Raw genomic sequence first — 16974 nt, 5'->3', positions numbered from 1 at the left:
AGGAAGTGTAAGGGCATGAAATTCAATGTTAGAGTCATCGGCACACCTTTATGGTCATGGGCACAGCTTTATAGTCACAGACACACCTCCATGGTCAGGGTGTCTGTGACAAACCTGTTACAATTTTTTGAGGAAATTACCAGTAGGCTAGACAAGGGAGATGCAGTGGATGTTGTATATTTGGATTTTCAGAAGGCCTTTTACAAGGTGCCACACATGAGGCTACTTAACAAGATAAAAGCCCATGGAATTACGGGAAAGTTACATACGTGGATAGAGCGTTGGCTGATTGGCAGGAAACAGAGAGTGGGAATAAAGGGATCCTATTCTGGTTGGCTGCCGGTTACCAGTGGTGTTCCACAGGGGTCAGTGTTGGGGCCGCTTCTTTTTACATTGTACATCAAGGATTTGGATTATGGAATAGAGGGCTTTGTGGCTAAGTTTGCTGACGATACGAAGATAGGTGGAGGGGCTGGTAGTGCTGAGGAAACGGAGAGTCTGCAGAGAGACTTGGATAGATTGGAAGAATGGGCAGAGAAGTGGCAAATGAAGTACAATGTTGGAAAGTGTATGATTATGCACTTTGGCAGAAAAAAATAAACGGGCAGACCATTATTTAAATGGGGAAAGAATTCAAAGTTCTGAGATGCAATGGGACTTGGGAGTCCTCGTACAGGATTCCCTTACAGTTAACCTCCAGGTTGAGTCGGTAGTGAAGAAGGCGAATGCAATGTTGGCATTCATTTCTAGAGGAATAGAGTATAGGAGCAGGGATGTGATGTTGAGGCTCTATAAGATGCTGGTGAGACCTCACTTGGAGTACTGTGGGCAGTTTTGGTCTCCTTATTTAAGAAAGGATGTGCTGACGTTGGAGAGGGTACAGAGAAGATTCACTAGAATGATTCCGGGAATGAGAGGATTAACATATGAGGAATGTTTGTCCGCTCTTGGACTGTATTCCTTGGAGTTTAGAAGAATGAGGGAGACCTCATAGAAACATTTCGAATGTTGAAAGGCATGGACAGAGTGGATATGGCAAAGTTGTTTCCTATGATGGGGGAGTCTAGTACGAGAGGGCATGACTTCAGGATTGAAGGGCGCCCTTTCAGAACAGAAATGCGAAAAAAATTTTTAGTCAGAGGGTGGTGAATCTATGGAATTTGTTGCCACGGGCGGCAGTGGAGGCCAAGTCATTGGGTGTATTTAAGGCAGAGATTGATAGGTATCTGAGTAGCCAGGGCATCAAAGGTTATGGTGAGAAGGCAGGGCAGTGGGACTAAATAGGATAAAATGGATCAGCTCATGATAAAATGGTGGAGCAGACTTGATGGGCCGAATGGCCTACTTCTGCTCCTTTGTCTTATGGTCTTATGGTCTTATGGGTCACACCTCCATGGTCAGGGACACTCTTCCATGTTCATAGACGCACCTCTACGGTCACAGACACACCTTTATGGTCACAGACACACCTTTATGGTCACAGACACACCTCCAAGGTCACGGCACACCTCTACGGTCACAGACACACACCTCCATGGTCACAGACACACACTTCCATGGTCACAGACACACCTCCATGGTCACGGACACACCTCTATGGTCACAGACACACCTCCATGTTCACAGACACACCTCTATGGTCACAGACACACCTCCATGGTCACAGACACACCTCTATGGTCACAGACACACCTCCATGGTCACGGACACACCTCCATGGTCACGGACACACCTCCATGTTCACAGACACACCTCCATGGTCACGGACACACCTCCATGGTCACGGACACACCTCCATGTTCACAGACACACCTCCATGGTCACAGACACACCTCCATGGTCACGGACACACCTCCATGGTCACGGACACACCTCCATGTTCACAGACACACCTCTATGGTCACAGACACACCTCCATGGTCACGGACACACCTCCATGGTCACGGACACACCTTCATGGTCACAAACACACACCTCCATGGTCACAGACACACCTCCATGTTCACAGACACACCTCTATGGTCACGGACACACCTCCATGGTCACGGACACACCTTCATGGTCACAAACACACCTCTATGGTCACAGACACACCTCCATGGTCACGGACACACCTCCATGGTCACAGACACACCTCCATGGTCACGGACACACCTCCATGGTCACGGACACACCTCCATGGTCACAGACACACCTCCATGGTCACGGACACACCTCCATGTTCACAGACACACCTCCATGGTCACGGACACACCTCCATGGTCACAAACACACACATCCATGGTCACGGACACACCTCCATGGTCACAGACACACCTCCATGGTCACGGACACACCTCCATGGTCACAGACACACCTCCATGTTCACAGACACACCTCCATGGTCACGGACACACCTCCATGTTCACAGACACACCTCTATGGTCACGGACACACCTCCATGTTCACAGACACACCTCCATGTTCACGGACACACCTCCATGTTCACAGACACACCTCCATGGTCACAGACACACCTCCATGGTCACAGACACACACTTCCATGGTCACAGACACACCTCCATGTTCACAGACACACCTCCATGGTCACGGACACACCTCCATGGTCACAAACACACACATCCATGGTCACGGACACACCTCCATGGTCACAGACACACCTCCATGGTCACGGACACACCTCCATGGTCACAGACACACCTCCATGTTCACAGACACACCTCCATGGTCACGGACACACCTCCATGTTCACAGACACACCTCTATGGTCACGGACACACCTCCATGGTCACAGACACACCTCCATGGTCACAAACACACACTTCCATGGTCACAGACACACACTTCCATGGTCACAGACACACCTCCATGGTCACAGACACACCTCCATGGTCACGGACACACCTCCATGGTCACAGACACACCTCCATGGTCACAAACACACACTTCCATGGTCACAGACACACACTTCCATGGTCACAGACACACCTCTATGGTCACAGACACACCTCCATGGTCACGGACACACCTCCATGGTCACGGACACACCTCCATGGTCACGGACACACCTCCATGTTCACAGACACACCTTCATGGTCACAGACACACCTCCATGGTCACGGACACACCTCCATGGTCACAGACACACCTCCATGTTCACAGACACACCTCCATGGTCACGGACACACCTTCATGGTCACAAACACACACCTCCATGGTCACAGACACACCTTCATGGTCACAGACACACCTCCATGGTCACGGACACACCTCCATGGTCACGGACACACCTTCATGGTCACAAACACACACCTCCATGGTCACAGACACACCTCCATGGTCACAGACACACCTTCATGGTCACAAACACACACCTCCATGGTCACAGACACACCTTCATGGTCACAGACACACCTCCATGGTCACGGACACACCTCCATGTTCACAGACACACCTCTATGGTCACGGACACACCTCCATGGTCACAGACACACCTCTATGGTCACAGACACACCTCCATGGTCACGGACACACCTCTATGGTCACAGACACACCTCCATGGTCACGGACACACCTCTATGGTCACGGACACACCTCCATGGTCACAGACACACCTCTATGGTCACAGACACACCTTCATGGTCACAGACACACCTCCATGGTCACAGACACACCTCCATGTTCACAGACACACCTCCATGGTCACGGACACACCTTCATGGTCACAAACACACACCTCCATGGTCACAGACACACCTTCATGGTCACAGACACACCTCCATGGTCACGGACACACCTCCATGGTCACGGACACACCTTCATGGTCACAAACACACACCTCCATGGTCACAGACACACACTTCCATGGTCACAGACACACCTCTATGGTCACAGACACACACTTCCATGGTCACAGACACACCTCCATGTTCACAGACACACACTTCCATGGTCACGGACACACCTCCATGGTCACGGACACACCTTCATGGTCACGGACACACCTACATGGTCACAGACACACCTCCATGTTCACAGACACACCTCCATGGTCACGGACACACCTCCATGGTCACGGACACACCTTCATGGTCACAAACACACACTTCCATGGTCACAGACACACACTTCCATGGTCACAGACACACCTCCATGGTCACAGACACACCTCCATGTTCACAGACACACCTCCATGGTCACGGACACACCTCCATGGTCACGGACACACCTCTATGGTCACGGACACACCTTCATGGTCACAGACACACCTCCATGTTCACAGACACACCTCCATGTTCACAGACACACCTCCATGGTCACGGACACACCTCCATGTTCACGGACACACCTCCATGTTCACAGACACACCTCCATGGTCACGGACACACCTTCATGGTCACAGACAAACCTCCATGTTCACAGACACACCTCCATGGTCACGGACACACCTCCATGGTCACGGACACACCTCCATGTTCACAGACACACCTCCATGGTCACGGACACACCTTCATGGTCACAGACACACCTCCATGTTCACAGACACACCTCCATGGTCACGGACACACCTCCATGTTCACAGACACACCTCCATGTTCACAGACACACCTTCATGTTCACAGACACACCTCCATGGTCACGGACACACCTCCATGTTCACAGACACACCTCCATGTTCACAGACACACCTTCATGTTCACAGACACACCTCCATGGTCACAGACACACCTCCATGTTCACAGACACACCTCCATGGTCACGGACACACCTCCATGGTCACAGACACACCTCCATGTTCACAGACACACCTCCATGGTCACGGACACACCTCCATGTTCACAGACACACCTCATTGGTCACGGACACACCTCCATGGTCACAGACACACCTCCATGGTCACAAACACACACTTCCATGGTCACAGACACACACTTCCATGGTCACAGACACACCTCTATGGTCACAGACACACCTCCATGGTCACAGACACACCTCCATGGTCACGGACACACCTCCATGGTCACAGACACACCTCCATGGTCACAAACACACACTTCCATGGTCACAGACACACACTTCCATGGTCACAGACACACCTCTATGGTCACAGACACACCTCCATGGTCACGGACACACCTCCATGGTCACGGACACACCTCCATGTTCACAGACACACCTTCATGGTCACAGACACACCTCCATGGTCACGGACACACCTCCATGGTCACAGACACACCTCCATGTTCACAGACACACCTCCATGGTCACGGACACACCTTCATGGTCACAAACACACACCTCCATGGTCACAGACACACCTTCATGGTCACAGACACACCTCCATGGTCACGGACACACCTCCATGGTCACGGACACACCTTCATGGTCACAAACACACACCTCCATGGTCACAGACACACCTCCATGGTCACAGACACACCTTCATGGTCACAAACACACACCTCCATGGTCACAGACACACCTTCATGGTCACAGACACACCTCCATGGTCACGGACACACCTCCATGTTCACAGACACACCTCTATGGTCACGGACACACCTCCATGGTCACAGACACACCTCTATGGTCACAGACACACCTCCATGGTCACGGACACACCTCTATGGTCACAGACATACCTCCATGGTCACGGACACACCTCTATGGTCACGGACACACCTCCATGGTCACAGACACACCTCTATGGTCACAGACACACCTCCATGTTCACAGACACACCTCCATGGTCACGGACACACCTTCATGGTCACAAACACACACCTCCATGGTCACAGACACACCTTCATGGTCACAGACACACCTCCATGGTCACGGACACACCTCCATGGTCACGGACACACCTTCATGGTCACAAACACACACCTCCATGGTCACAGACACACACTTCCATGGTCACAGACACACCTCTATGGTCACAGACACACACTTCCATGGTCACAGACACACCTCCATGTTCACAGACACACACTTCCATGGTCACGGACACACCTCCATGGTCACGGACACACCTTCATGGTCACGGACACACCTTCATGGTCACAGACACACCTCCATGTTCACAGACACACCTCCATGGTCACGGACACACCTCCATGGTCACGGACACACCTTCATGGTCACAAACACACACTTCCATGGTCACAGACACACACTTCCATGGTCACAGACACACCTCCATGGTCACAGACACACCTCCATGTTCACAGACACACCTCCATGGTCACGGACACACCTCCATGGTCACGGACACACCTCTATGGTCACGGACACACCTTCATGGTCACAGACACACCTCCATGTTCACAGACACACCTCCATGTTCACAGACACACCTCCATGGTCACGGACACACCTCCATGTTCACGGACACACCTCCATGTTCACAGACACACCTCCATGGTCACGGACACACCTTCATGGTCACAGACACACCTCCATGTTCACAGACACACCTCCATGGTCACGGACACACCTCCATGGTCACGGACACACCTCCATGTTCACAGACACACCTCCATGGTCACGGACACACCTTCATGGTCACAGACACACCTCCATGTTCACAGACACACCTCCATGGTCACGGACACACCTCCATGGTCACGGACACACCTCCATGTTCACAGACACACCTCCATGTTCACAGACACACCTTCATGTTCACAGACACACCTCCATGGTCACGGACACACCTCCATGTTCACAGACACACCTCCATGTTCACAGACACACCTTCATGTTCACAGACACACCTCCATGGTCACGGACACACCTCCATGGTCACGGACACACCTTCATGTTCACAGACACACCTCTATGGTCACAGACACACCTCCATGGTCACGGACACACCTCCATGGTCACGGACACACCTTCATGTTCACAGACACACCTCTATGGTCACAGACACACCTCCATGGTCACGGACACACCTCCATGGTCACGGACACACCTTCATGTTCACAGACACACCTCCATGTTCACAGACACACCTTCATGTTCACAGACACACCTCCATGGTCACGGACACACCTCCATGGTCACGGACACACCTCCATGTTCACAGACACACCTCCATGTTCACAGACACACCTCCATGGTCACGGACACACCTTCATGTTCACAGACACACCTCTATGGTCACAGACACACCTCCATGGTCACAGACACACCTTCATGGTCACAGACACACCTCCATGGTCACGGACACACCTTCATGGTCACGGACACACCTTTATCGTCATGGACACACCTCCATGTTCACAGACACACCTCCATGGTCACAGACACACCTCTATGGTCACAGACACACCTCTATGGTCATGGACACACATCCATGGTCAGGGGCACACGTTTATAATCACAGACACACCTTTGTAATAACGTACATACCTTTAGATTATCAGGGCAGAACTGATGCCCGTACATATCAATAGCAGACAGGAACAAGGACTCCACCTGATTATGTCGCAGCTCATAGGAAGGCAAGTGTGATGCGATCAGAACCTGAAAGTACCAAAGAAAAGTTACTTTGGAAAGGAGCTGGGTGGAAATGGCTAATTCAAGAGGCATAATTTTAAGGTGATTGGGGAAAATATAGGGTTGATGTAAGAGATGAGTTTTTTTTAAATACAGAGAGTACTGGGTGTGTGTAAAGCCCTGCTACGGGTGGTTGTAGAGGCAGATATGTTAGGGACATTTAAGAAACTCTTAGATAGGCATATGGATGGTAGAAAAATGGAGGGTTATGTGGTAGGGAATGGTTAGATTAATTTGGGAGTAGAGAGTGGTGCTGTGTGGATAGCCCTGCCAGGGTTGGTGTAGAGTCAGATATATAAGGGACATTTAAGAAACTCTTAGATAGGTGCATGGATGATAGAAAAATGGAGGGTTATGTGAGAGGGAAGGGCTAGATTGACCTTGGAGCAGGTTAAAAGGTTGGCACAACATCATGGGCCAAAGGGCCTGTACTGTGCTGTAATGCTCTAAAAAAGTCTTTTTCATTTCATTGCCACCAACAAACAGCCTACTTAGAAGAAAACAAACTGGTATCAGACTGAAACTTACTGCCACAATAACAAGACAAAATATCATTTGTCAAAAATAGCCCATGCAAGCTGAAGAAAAATGCATCTAGGCCTGACATCTTTCTAACTCACATCGAGATCTGAGTTCACCAAAAAAGGAAGATTAGCTGACAGGAGGAGGAAATAAGAATTAATAATCAACACTTGGGCAGTTTTTTGAGCATGATAACTGCTAGTTACAGGCAACACTGATGTAAGACTGTACTTGTCATTTGGTGAGTAGATATTAGCCTGGAAAGATAAGGGAAGGTAGAACAAGCAACACAGGGAAATGTACATAATAAGGGTAAATGAAAGAGCCATTTTTATATCACATCAACACTTTTCAAAAAGAGTTTTCAAAGTCTTCTTTTAAGACTAAATGGTTTCTCTCAAGCTCTGTTTCTTCGGTTTTCTTGGTCGTTTGGAGTTTGAAGAGGGCTGGACTACCTGGATTTTTACCTTTTGTAAAGTAATGTAAAACACTTAATCCTTCTCAGTGCTGCAGATTCTCACCTGCCTGGATCGCAGAGCTACCTTAGAGCTCTCCATTCGGCTGAGCTGTGTTAATTCATTTAAAATCACCATCAGCTCATCTGTCAGTGTGGGATCTCGGGCACAAAGCTGATCCTAAATCAACATGAGAAATAAAATACATCATAGGCATTGGATAACTCACAGGAGGCAGTCACACATCATGCCATGCAGTTTTATTGCTGCTTTTAACACCAAAGTATTTGCAGAATCCAGAACCTCGGCAGAAAGAGCACTTGTTGCTGACCTCAGAGAAAGCTGCCCACAAAGTAGTCAGGTATCAGTTCCAGAGGATTTCAGATATACAATAACAATGACAGTAAACTGAACATCCAACTAGATGGGAAAGCTTTCTCACATCCAGCAAAGCAGAGGACAAAGCAAAAGTTTAACTAATATTTTAAAGATTTTGTACAACATATTAAGTGATTTAACTATTGAGGTAGAAGTTGAAATATCAAACATTTAAAAAACCTATTGAATTCTGAAACTATTAGCCAAGGAAACAATGATCCAAATATGAACTCAATTTCTTTAAAGAGCTAGACTGATTGTCAAACATGGCTCATTAATTATGACTTGCCAGCCCATCAAAATCTCAGTTACATCTCACAAAATAAAACAAAGTTAGCTTGCTGTGATCTATATGGATTTTAGTAAGGCATTTGACAAGGTTCCACACGGTAGGCTTATTCAGAAAGTCAGAAGGCATGGGATCCAGGGAAGTTTGGCCAGGTGGATTCAGAATTGGCTTGCCTGCAGAAGGCAGAGGGTGGTGGTGGAGGGAGTACATTCAGACTGGAGGATTGTGACTAGTGGTGTCCCACAAGGATCTGTTCTGGGACCTCTACTTTTCGTGATTTTTATTAACGACCTGGATGTGGGGGTAAAAGGGCGGGTTGGCAAGTTTGCTGACGACACAAAGGTTGGTGGTGTTGTAGATAGTGTAGAAGACTGTCAAACATTGCAGAGAGACATTGATAGGATGCAGAAGTGGGCTGAGAAGTGGCAGATGGTGTTCAACCCGGAGAAGTGTGAGGTGGTACACTTTGGAAGGACAAACTCCAAGGCAGAGTACAAAGTAAATGGCAGGATACTTGGTAGTGTGGAGGAGCAGAGGGATCTGGGGGTACATGTCCACAGATCCCTAAAAGTTGCCTCACAGGTGGATAGGGTTGTTAAGAAAGCTTATGGGGTGTTAGCTTTCATAAGTCGAGGGATAGAGTTTAAGAGTCGCGATGTAATGATGCAGCTCTATAAAACTCTGGTTAGGCCACACTTGGAGTATTGTGTCCAGTTCTGGTCGCCTCACTATAGGAAGGATGTGGAAGCATTGGAAAGGGTACAGAGGAAATTTACCAGAATGCTGCCTGGTTTAGAGAGTATGCATTATGATCAGATATTAAGGGAGCTAGGGCTTTACTCTTTGGAGAGAAGGAGGATGAGAGGAGTCATGATAGAGGTGTACAAGATAATAAGAGGAATAGATAGAGTGGATAGCCAGCGCCTCTTCCCCAGGGCACCACTGCTCAATAAAAGAGGACATGGCTTTAAGGTAAGGGGTGGGAAGTTCAAGGGGGATATTAGAGGAAGGTTTTTAACTCAGAGAGTGGTTGGTGCGTGGAATGCACTGCCTGAGTCAGTGGTGGAGGCAGATACACTAGTGAAATTTAAGAGACTACTAGACAGATATATGGAGGAATTTAAGGTGGGGGGTTATATGGGAGGCAGGGTTTGAGGGTCAGCACAACATTGTGGGCTGAAGGGCCTGTACTGTGCTGTACTATTCTATGTTCTATGTTCATAGACTGGCAGTGGAGGGGTGATTTTCAGATTGGAAGTCTGTGATCAGTGGTGTGGTGATGCATGAATTGGTGCTGGGACCTCTACTGCTTGTCTTAAAGATTTTGATGATAATTTAGACAGAATGGTTACTAAGTTTGCAGATGACACCAAAATTGGTGGTGTAGTGGACAGTGAAAACAATTGTCTAAGATTATAACAGGATATTAATCAACTGGGAAAGTGTGCAAAGCAGTGGCAGATGGAATTAACTCAGACAAGTGCAAAGTGATGCATTTAGTGAGTGAAACCAGGACAGGACATATACAGTGAGCGGCAGGTTCTGGGAAGTGTTGTTGAACTTGTGGCTGAAGTAGATTGCTCTTTGAAAGTGGTGATGTACTGTAGGTAGACAGGGTGGTGAAGAAGGAAGATGGCATGCTTGCCTTCATTGACCATGGCATCAAATACAAGATTTGGGACATCATGATACAGTTGTACAAGGAGTTCATTAAGCTTCATGAAGAGTACTATGTGCAGTTCTAGTTGCTACACTACAGAAAAGATGAGATTAAGCTACAGAGTTTGCAGGAAGGATGACAAGGATGTTAGCTGGATTCAAGGGTATTAGTTATAACAAGAGACTGAGTAGGTTGGGTCTACTTTCCTCAGAGCAAAGGGGGCTGAGAAATAACATGATCGAGATATATTCAATTTGATAGGAAAGGTACTCAATGTGTTTTCCCTGCAGCAGGGGTCGTTTAAAGCCAGAGGGAAGAGGTTTAGGGTGAAAGGAAGGAGATCTGATGGGTAAATTTTACATATGGAAAGTTATTGATATCTGGAGGGATTTTCCAGGTATGGTAGTAGAGACAGGAACAATATCAATTCTTAAGCGGCATCTGGAGAGGCACTTGAATGAGCAAGACGCAGAAGGATAGGAAGGATTTATCAAAAAAACTAAGAAAATGGTTCAAGAATGTTCTCAATGTCTTCTTGGAGAGTATTACATCCTCAATATTTTTGGGGGGGAATTCCTGGCCCATGACTGATCATAATGGAAGAGGAATACCTGGATTGGAACTGACTTTGAATATGAATGGAATTTGATGTATTTCAGTGGATTGGATATCAGCAAACTCCAGGGGTGTAAAATGGCATCACCCTTATCGTGTGGATACTTCTTTTCCTATAAAGTATTACTTAATTTTTCGTACTATTTTTAACAAAACTTTTTAAAAGATTTGAACTTTTTAACAAACTCATGTATTTTTCACACTCAATGGCAGAAAGCAACTAAACTAACGGTTTCTCACCTTTCTCATTTTTCATTGGCTAAGCACTAGCACATTACCCACCTGATGTAATTGTTTTAATTATGTTGCCTACTTACTAATGCATTCCTATCTCAGGAATTTCTCTTATCTTATCTATGAAAGGGACAGATATTTCAGAGGCACCATCTTGGTTTCTCCTTTATTCCTTTTGCCTTACACCCCTTAGTACCATTTCTCAGCTCCTTATTTAGTTTGTTTAGTATCTGTACGTTTGTTTGTACTCAAAATTAAATTAAAATCTTAGAATTAAGAATACTTGTCATTTCTGACTCTCGGAAGAGCCATATGGGCCAAATGCAGGCAAATGGGACAAGGTTAGTGGGCAGCATGATTGGCAAAGACAAGCTGGCCCAAAGGGCAAATTTCCATCCTGTATTATTCTATGACTATTAAAAGGAAAAACATAGAATACTCAAATCATTTTTGAGATTTTGAAGAAAGGTGAAAAGGTTTTAGTGAACGTTAAATTACAATTTCAGACTAGGGGCATCTGTTTTCCTTGATCAGGAATGTGCATGCAGAACCAAGGCTGTGGATAAATTGGTAATCAAGTTGCTCTTGCTACAGTACTCACAATTAGTGTGATGACCAGTTCATTTTTCTTGGCCACCTGCGCATGAGAGAAGATGCAGTCGAGCACAGGCGTCATGTTGGGTTTGAACTGTTCCCTCAGATTGATCACACATTTGTCATAATGAGCTGGAACATGAACATTTGGAAACTCTACGTCACTGGTTGGCAACCGATTTGAGAGCAACACTTAGGGGAGAGAATGGGGGCCATTTTAAGTACAAAACCATTTTTATAACCCATGATGATGTTTTGTGTTTAAATTATGTTTCCCTGTCCCAAAATGATTCCAGAATTTTCAGGAAAAAGCCTGTTGAGCATCTGCCCAGTATAGAGTGTCCAAGAGTACGACCAAAATCTTCACTTCATCCTATCGAATGTTGAAAGGCCTCGATTTAGTGGATGTGAAGAGGGCGTTTCCTATGGTGGGGGAGTCTAAGACCAGAGGACACAGCCTCAAAGAAGAGGGATGTCTGTTTAAAATGGAGTTGGAAAGGAATTTCTTTAGCTAGAGAGTGGTAAATCTGTGGAATTTATTGCCACAGGCGGCTGTGGGGCTCAAGTCATTGTGTATACTTAAGGTAGAGGTTGATAGATTCTTGTTTAATCAGGGTGTGAAGGAATATGGGGAGAAGGCAGGGGCTTGGGACTGAGAGGAAAATTGAATCAGCCATGATGAAGTGGTGGAGAAGACTTGATGGGCCAAATGGCCTAATTCTGCTCCCATATCTGATACTACTATTCTAGAATGTTTGAAATACATGAAGATGTGACTTCAACCACACAAAAGTACTGTCAAGGCTGAACAAATCAGTACGGTGATAGCACAAACAAGTGCAGATATTAATATTAACTAAATTCCCAGAATACAACTCACATGGTCTGGCCACATAATAGTGGCAAAACTGCTGAAATGCGTATTTTTGCTCATCTTACACCAAAGAGTGGGTCATCATTGGGAAGGGGAAATGAAAAGAAAGGACTTAATCTCAGCAAGAATTAGCACATTAGAATGTTGATAATACATTATATCAGTAAATGTTAGCAGTGTTCACCAAAGTGAATCCAGTAAGTATTTACTGGTAGAGGTGAGCTTTGTCATTGGGGGTGGGGGTGGGTGGAAGGCAACTGCATCAGAATAGCACCACACCAGATTTTTCAGCTAAAATGAAGCACATATAAATTTAGTCTGGTTTCAGTAGGTCATACACTACGTGTTCATCTACTCAGATCCAAGTCAAAAGGAGTTTTTTTTACCTTGCTGGAACTGTGTTTCAACACTCAAATATCTCCTCAACAGGTCCAGAACAATTGACTTCATGTGTCCACGAATCCCACTTCGAAACCTACAACAGAAAGCAAAACAAACCAATTTATATTTCTCGTTGTGCTGGTAATGTTGTATCAGTCAGTACCAGATCGTGCTGCAAAAAATATGTTAAATTATAGATTAGGAACTAAAATGGAAAGCAAATCTGAAAAACAACATCTGAATTTGCAGTCTTCAACCAACAGGGAGAACGTTTAATAAAGAATAGGGGTGGCAGTGGGGTCATATCTACACATACAGTGATCCAGTTTTCCCCGATTTACAACAGAGCGTATGACATGTTACTTCATACCTCAAGGATATAATTTCATCCAACAAAAAATAAAATGAAGAGATCAATTTGAAAAGAGGTGATATTGGCAGAAAACTTATTAAAGTGAGGTCTCAGTTGGTTGGGGTAGTATCCTAGATGAGATGAGTGTCCTGTGTGAAATGCAAGCCAGGACAGTATGGTACGGAGAGCAAGCTGTGGCTATGCGACAGACTCCTTCTCTCCACACAGCTGATGAATACAAAGCAACGGCAGAGATCGATACAGCTTGGCACCAGCAGCATCACAGGAGTTGCCAGTCAGCGTTGAGCTCAACGTAGGACTGCCTTAGGGATGCCAGCTCCAGGTCCTTCCTTAGGGTTTACTCCCGAAGTCTTCCCCATGAGTGGGTATTATCACAAGGCAGCGGAGGTTTGAGATCAGAGTCTTCCTTCTCTTAGATGAACTGCCTTCCACGGCTGATGAGCCCCATCTGCCCAAAGCGACTGGTTTTAAGGCACCATAAATCTGCCCTTGCCCCATCTCTTATCGGTAGAAGTGGTTCTGCCGGGCTTAGTCACTAAGCCACATGGTGAAGGCCAGGAGCTGGGCTTAGTTGTCAGAGGCTATTTGAGGCACACACCACTGGGAGCATTTAGTAGGCAGTGGGAGTTTACTCCCTATACCACCCCACCCCCCCACCCCCGGCTATGACAACCTTAATAAACCAATCTGACCTCTGGCGATATTATACACAATAGCATGAGCAGAAATTTGGTAACAACAGATGAGATTACCAGCTACCAGATTACAGATTTACCTTTCGAACTACAAAAGTCAAATTCAAGAAGTCTTAGGCCAACAGTAGTGAATTTATGGAACTCGTTGCCACAGGCAGCTGTGGAGGCCAAGTATTCATGTATATTTAAAGCAGAGGTTGATAGATTCTTGATTGGTTAGGGCATGAAGGGATCTGGGGGGGAGGCAGGAGTTTGGGGCCCTGAGGAAAAATCAGACATGATGAAATAGTGGTGCAGACTTGATGGGCCAAATGGCCTAATTCTGCTCCTATACCTTATGGTCTTTTGGTCTAAGATATAAAATGGGTTATTAGAGTTCAAAACCTTTACAGGAGACCGATCTTCTGTAATCACTTAAAAAAGACATAGGATTAATTACTCACCGTTGTACCAACTGGACAACACTCTGCGTGTTCATAAAGAAAACTTCCCTGTCTGTTTTCCGCTGGAGAGTGGCAGCATGGCTGTCTAGGATGTCTGCAATCTTAATTTAAAAAAATATATCGTCAGAGCAGGAAGAATGATTGGTATCACATGCTGGTGAGATTGGCCATTCAGAAATTGAGTTCATTTCTCACCAAAGGCAAGTTGCACCATGGAAAACAAAAAAATCTAATAATTTGTGAATTTGTAAGAGAAAAGAAACATGCTGAGCAAACAAAATTGCTCACCAACATCTATCAGGGAAAAGAGCCGGTCATCCCGCTCCATAAACTTGGAGAGTTTACAAAGGAGACCACCCTACACAGCGGGCAGCAGAGTGAGCGGTAGTAGAGTGTAGGGCTTTGGCTTCAACGGGCTTCAGCGGTAAACGGGAAGAGGCGGGAGCGAAGCACCGACTCTTTTTTTCTTCCCCCCCGCCCCTTTTGCGAATCGGCCCGGACAGACAGGAACAGCAGGGCTCTCACAGCTAATGGTATGAGCTAACAGTTTAAAAAGTTCGTCTGTTTGGCGTTGTTCAGGGTGTCAGATGTGGGAATCCTGGGAGATCTCCAGCCTCCCTGATGGCCACATCTGCGCCAGGTGCACCGAGATGCAGCTCCTCAGAGACCGTGTTAGGGATCTGGAGCTGCAGCTTGATGACCTACTGCTTAATAGGGAAAGTGAAGAGGTGATAGACAGGAGCTACAGGGAGGTAGTCATCCCTAGGCTACAGGAGTCAGAAAACTGGGTCACTGTCAAGAGAGGGAAGGGAAATGCCCGGATAGTGGAGAGCACACCTGTGGCTGTCCCCCTCAGCAACAAATATCTTGTTCTGGATGTTGTTGAGGGGGATGACCTGATAGGGGACACCCACGGTGACCGGGTCTCTGGCACTGAGCCTGGCGCTGTTGTGCAGGAGAGCAGGAGGGAGAAGAGGAATGCGGTAGTCGTAGGGGATTCCATAGTCAGGGGAACGGACAGGAGATTCTGTGAGCCTGGTAGAGATACCCGCATGGTGTGTTGCCTCCCAGATGCCAGGGTATGGGATGTCTCGGATCGGGTCCTGAATATTCTGAAGGGGGAGGGTGAGCAGCCAGTTGTCTTGGTACATGTTGGTACCAATGACATAGATAGGACAAAGGAAGAGGTCCTGAAGAGAGATTTCCAGGAGTTAGGAAGGAAGCTGAGAAGCAGGACCTCCAGGGTAGTAATCTCGGGATTGCTACCTGTGCCACGTGCTAGCGAGGGCAAGAATAGTAGGATCAGGCAGATGAATGCGTGGCTGAGAGACTGGTGCAGGGGGCAGGGCTTCAGATTCTTGGATAATTGGGACCTCTTCTGGGGGAAGTATGACCTGTTCAAAAAGGACAGGTTACACCTGAACTCAAAGGGGACCAATATCCTGGTGGGAAAGTTTAATAGAGCTGTTAGGGAGCGTTTAAACTACGCTTGTAATTTGGCAGGGGGATGGGAACCCGAATGACAGAGCGGAGGAAGGGAAAACAGAAATAAATCTAAGATAGTGAGCAATAAAGATGTCAGGAAAGACAGGCAGGTGATGGGCCAAATTTGTAGCCATTGGGATGAGTTGCAGTGCAATAAAGTTGCAGTGAAATCAAAGCGAAAAGTACCAAATACTGGTCTTAAGGTGTTATACTTAAATGCACGCAGCATAAGGAATAAGGTGGATGATCTTGTTGTACAGCTACAGATTGGCAGGTATGATATTGTGGCCATCACTGAGACCTGGCTAAAGGATGCATGTCTCTGGGAGCTGAACGTTCAAGGATACGCGGTGTATCGGAAGGATAGGAAGGTAGGCAGAAGGGGAGGCGTGGCTTTATTGGTAAGAAATGAT

The 16974-nt window shown here is 46.8% G+C and overlaps 1 protein-coding gene across 10 annotated transcripts in view; it reads right to left on the bottom strand.

The window, feature by feature from the left end:
- The window catches only part of acacb (acetyl-CoA carboxylase beta), a 172334-nt gene that overhangs the window by 75475 nt on the left and 79885 nt on the right, over window positions 1-16974 (bottom strand). For 9 of the 10 annotated variants that reach the window (XR_010016266.1, XR_010016265.1, XM_063034605.1 and 6 more), the window contains 5 exons: window positions 15077-15177; window positions 13571-13659; window positions 12318-12442; window positions 8607-8720; window positions 7417-7530 (listed from right to left, as the gene is read on the bottom strand). Coding sequence is in view for 7 of the 10 variants with exons in the window: in XM_063034605.1 (XP_062890675.1) it covers window positions 7417-7530; window positions 8607-8720; window positions 12318-12442; window positions 13571-13659; window positions 15077-15177 (543 nt within the window). In the remaining 3 variants the exon portion in view is untranslated. Of the gene's footprint in view, window positions 1-7416; window positions 7531-8606; window positions 8721-12317; window positions 12443-13570; window positions 13660-15076; window positions 15178-16974 lie in introns of those variants that run through there. The other variant, XR_010016267.1, reaches the window with a different exon arrangement.

The sequence above is a fragment of the Mobula hypostoma genome, chromosome 27 (genome assembly GCF_963921235.1).
Source record: "Mobula hypostoma chromosome 27, sMobHyp1.1, whole genome shotgun sequence".
Classification (NCBI taxonomy): Eukaryota; Metazoa; Chordata; class Chondrichthyes; order Myliobatiformes; family Myliobatidae; genus Mobula; species Mobula hypostoma.
Note: the sequence above shows the minus strand (reverse complement) of the source record. Positions and strands in the feature narration are given on the sequence as shown.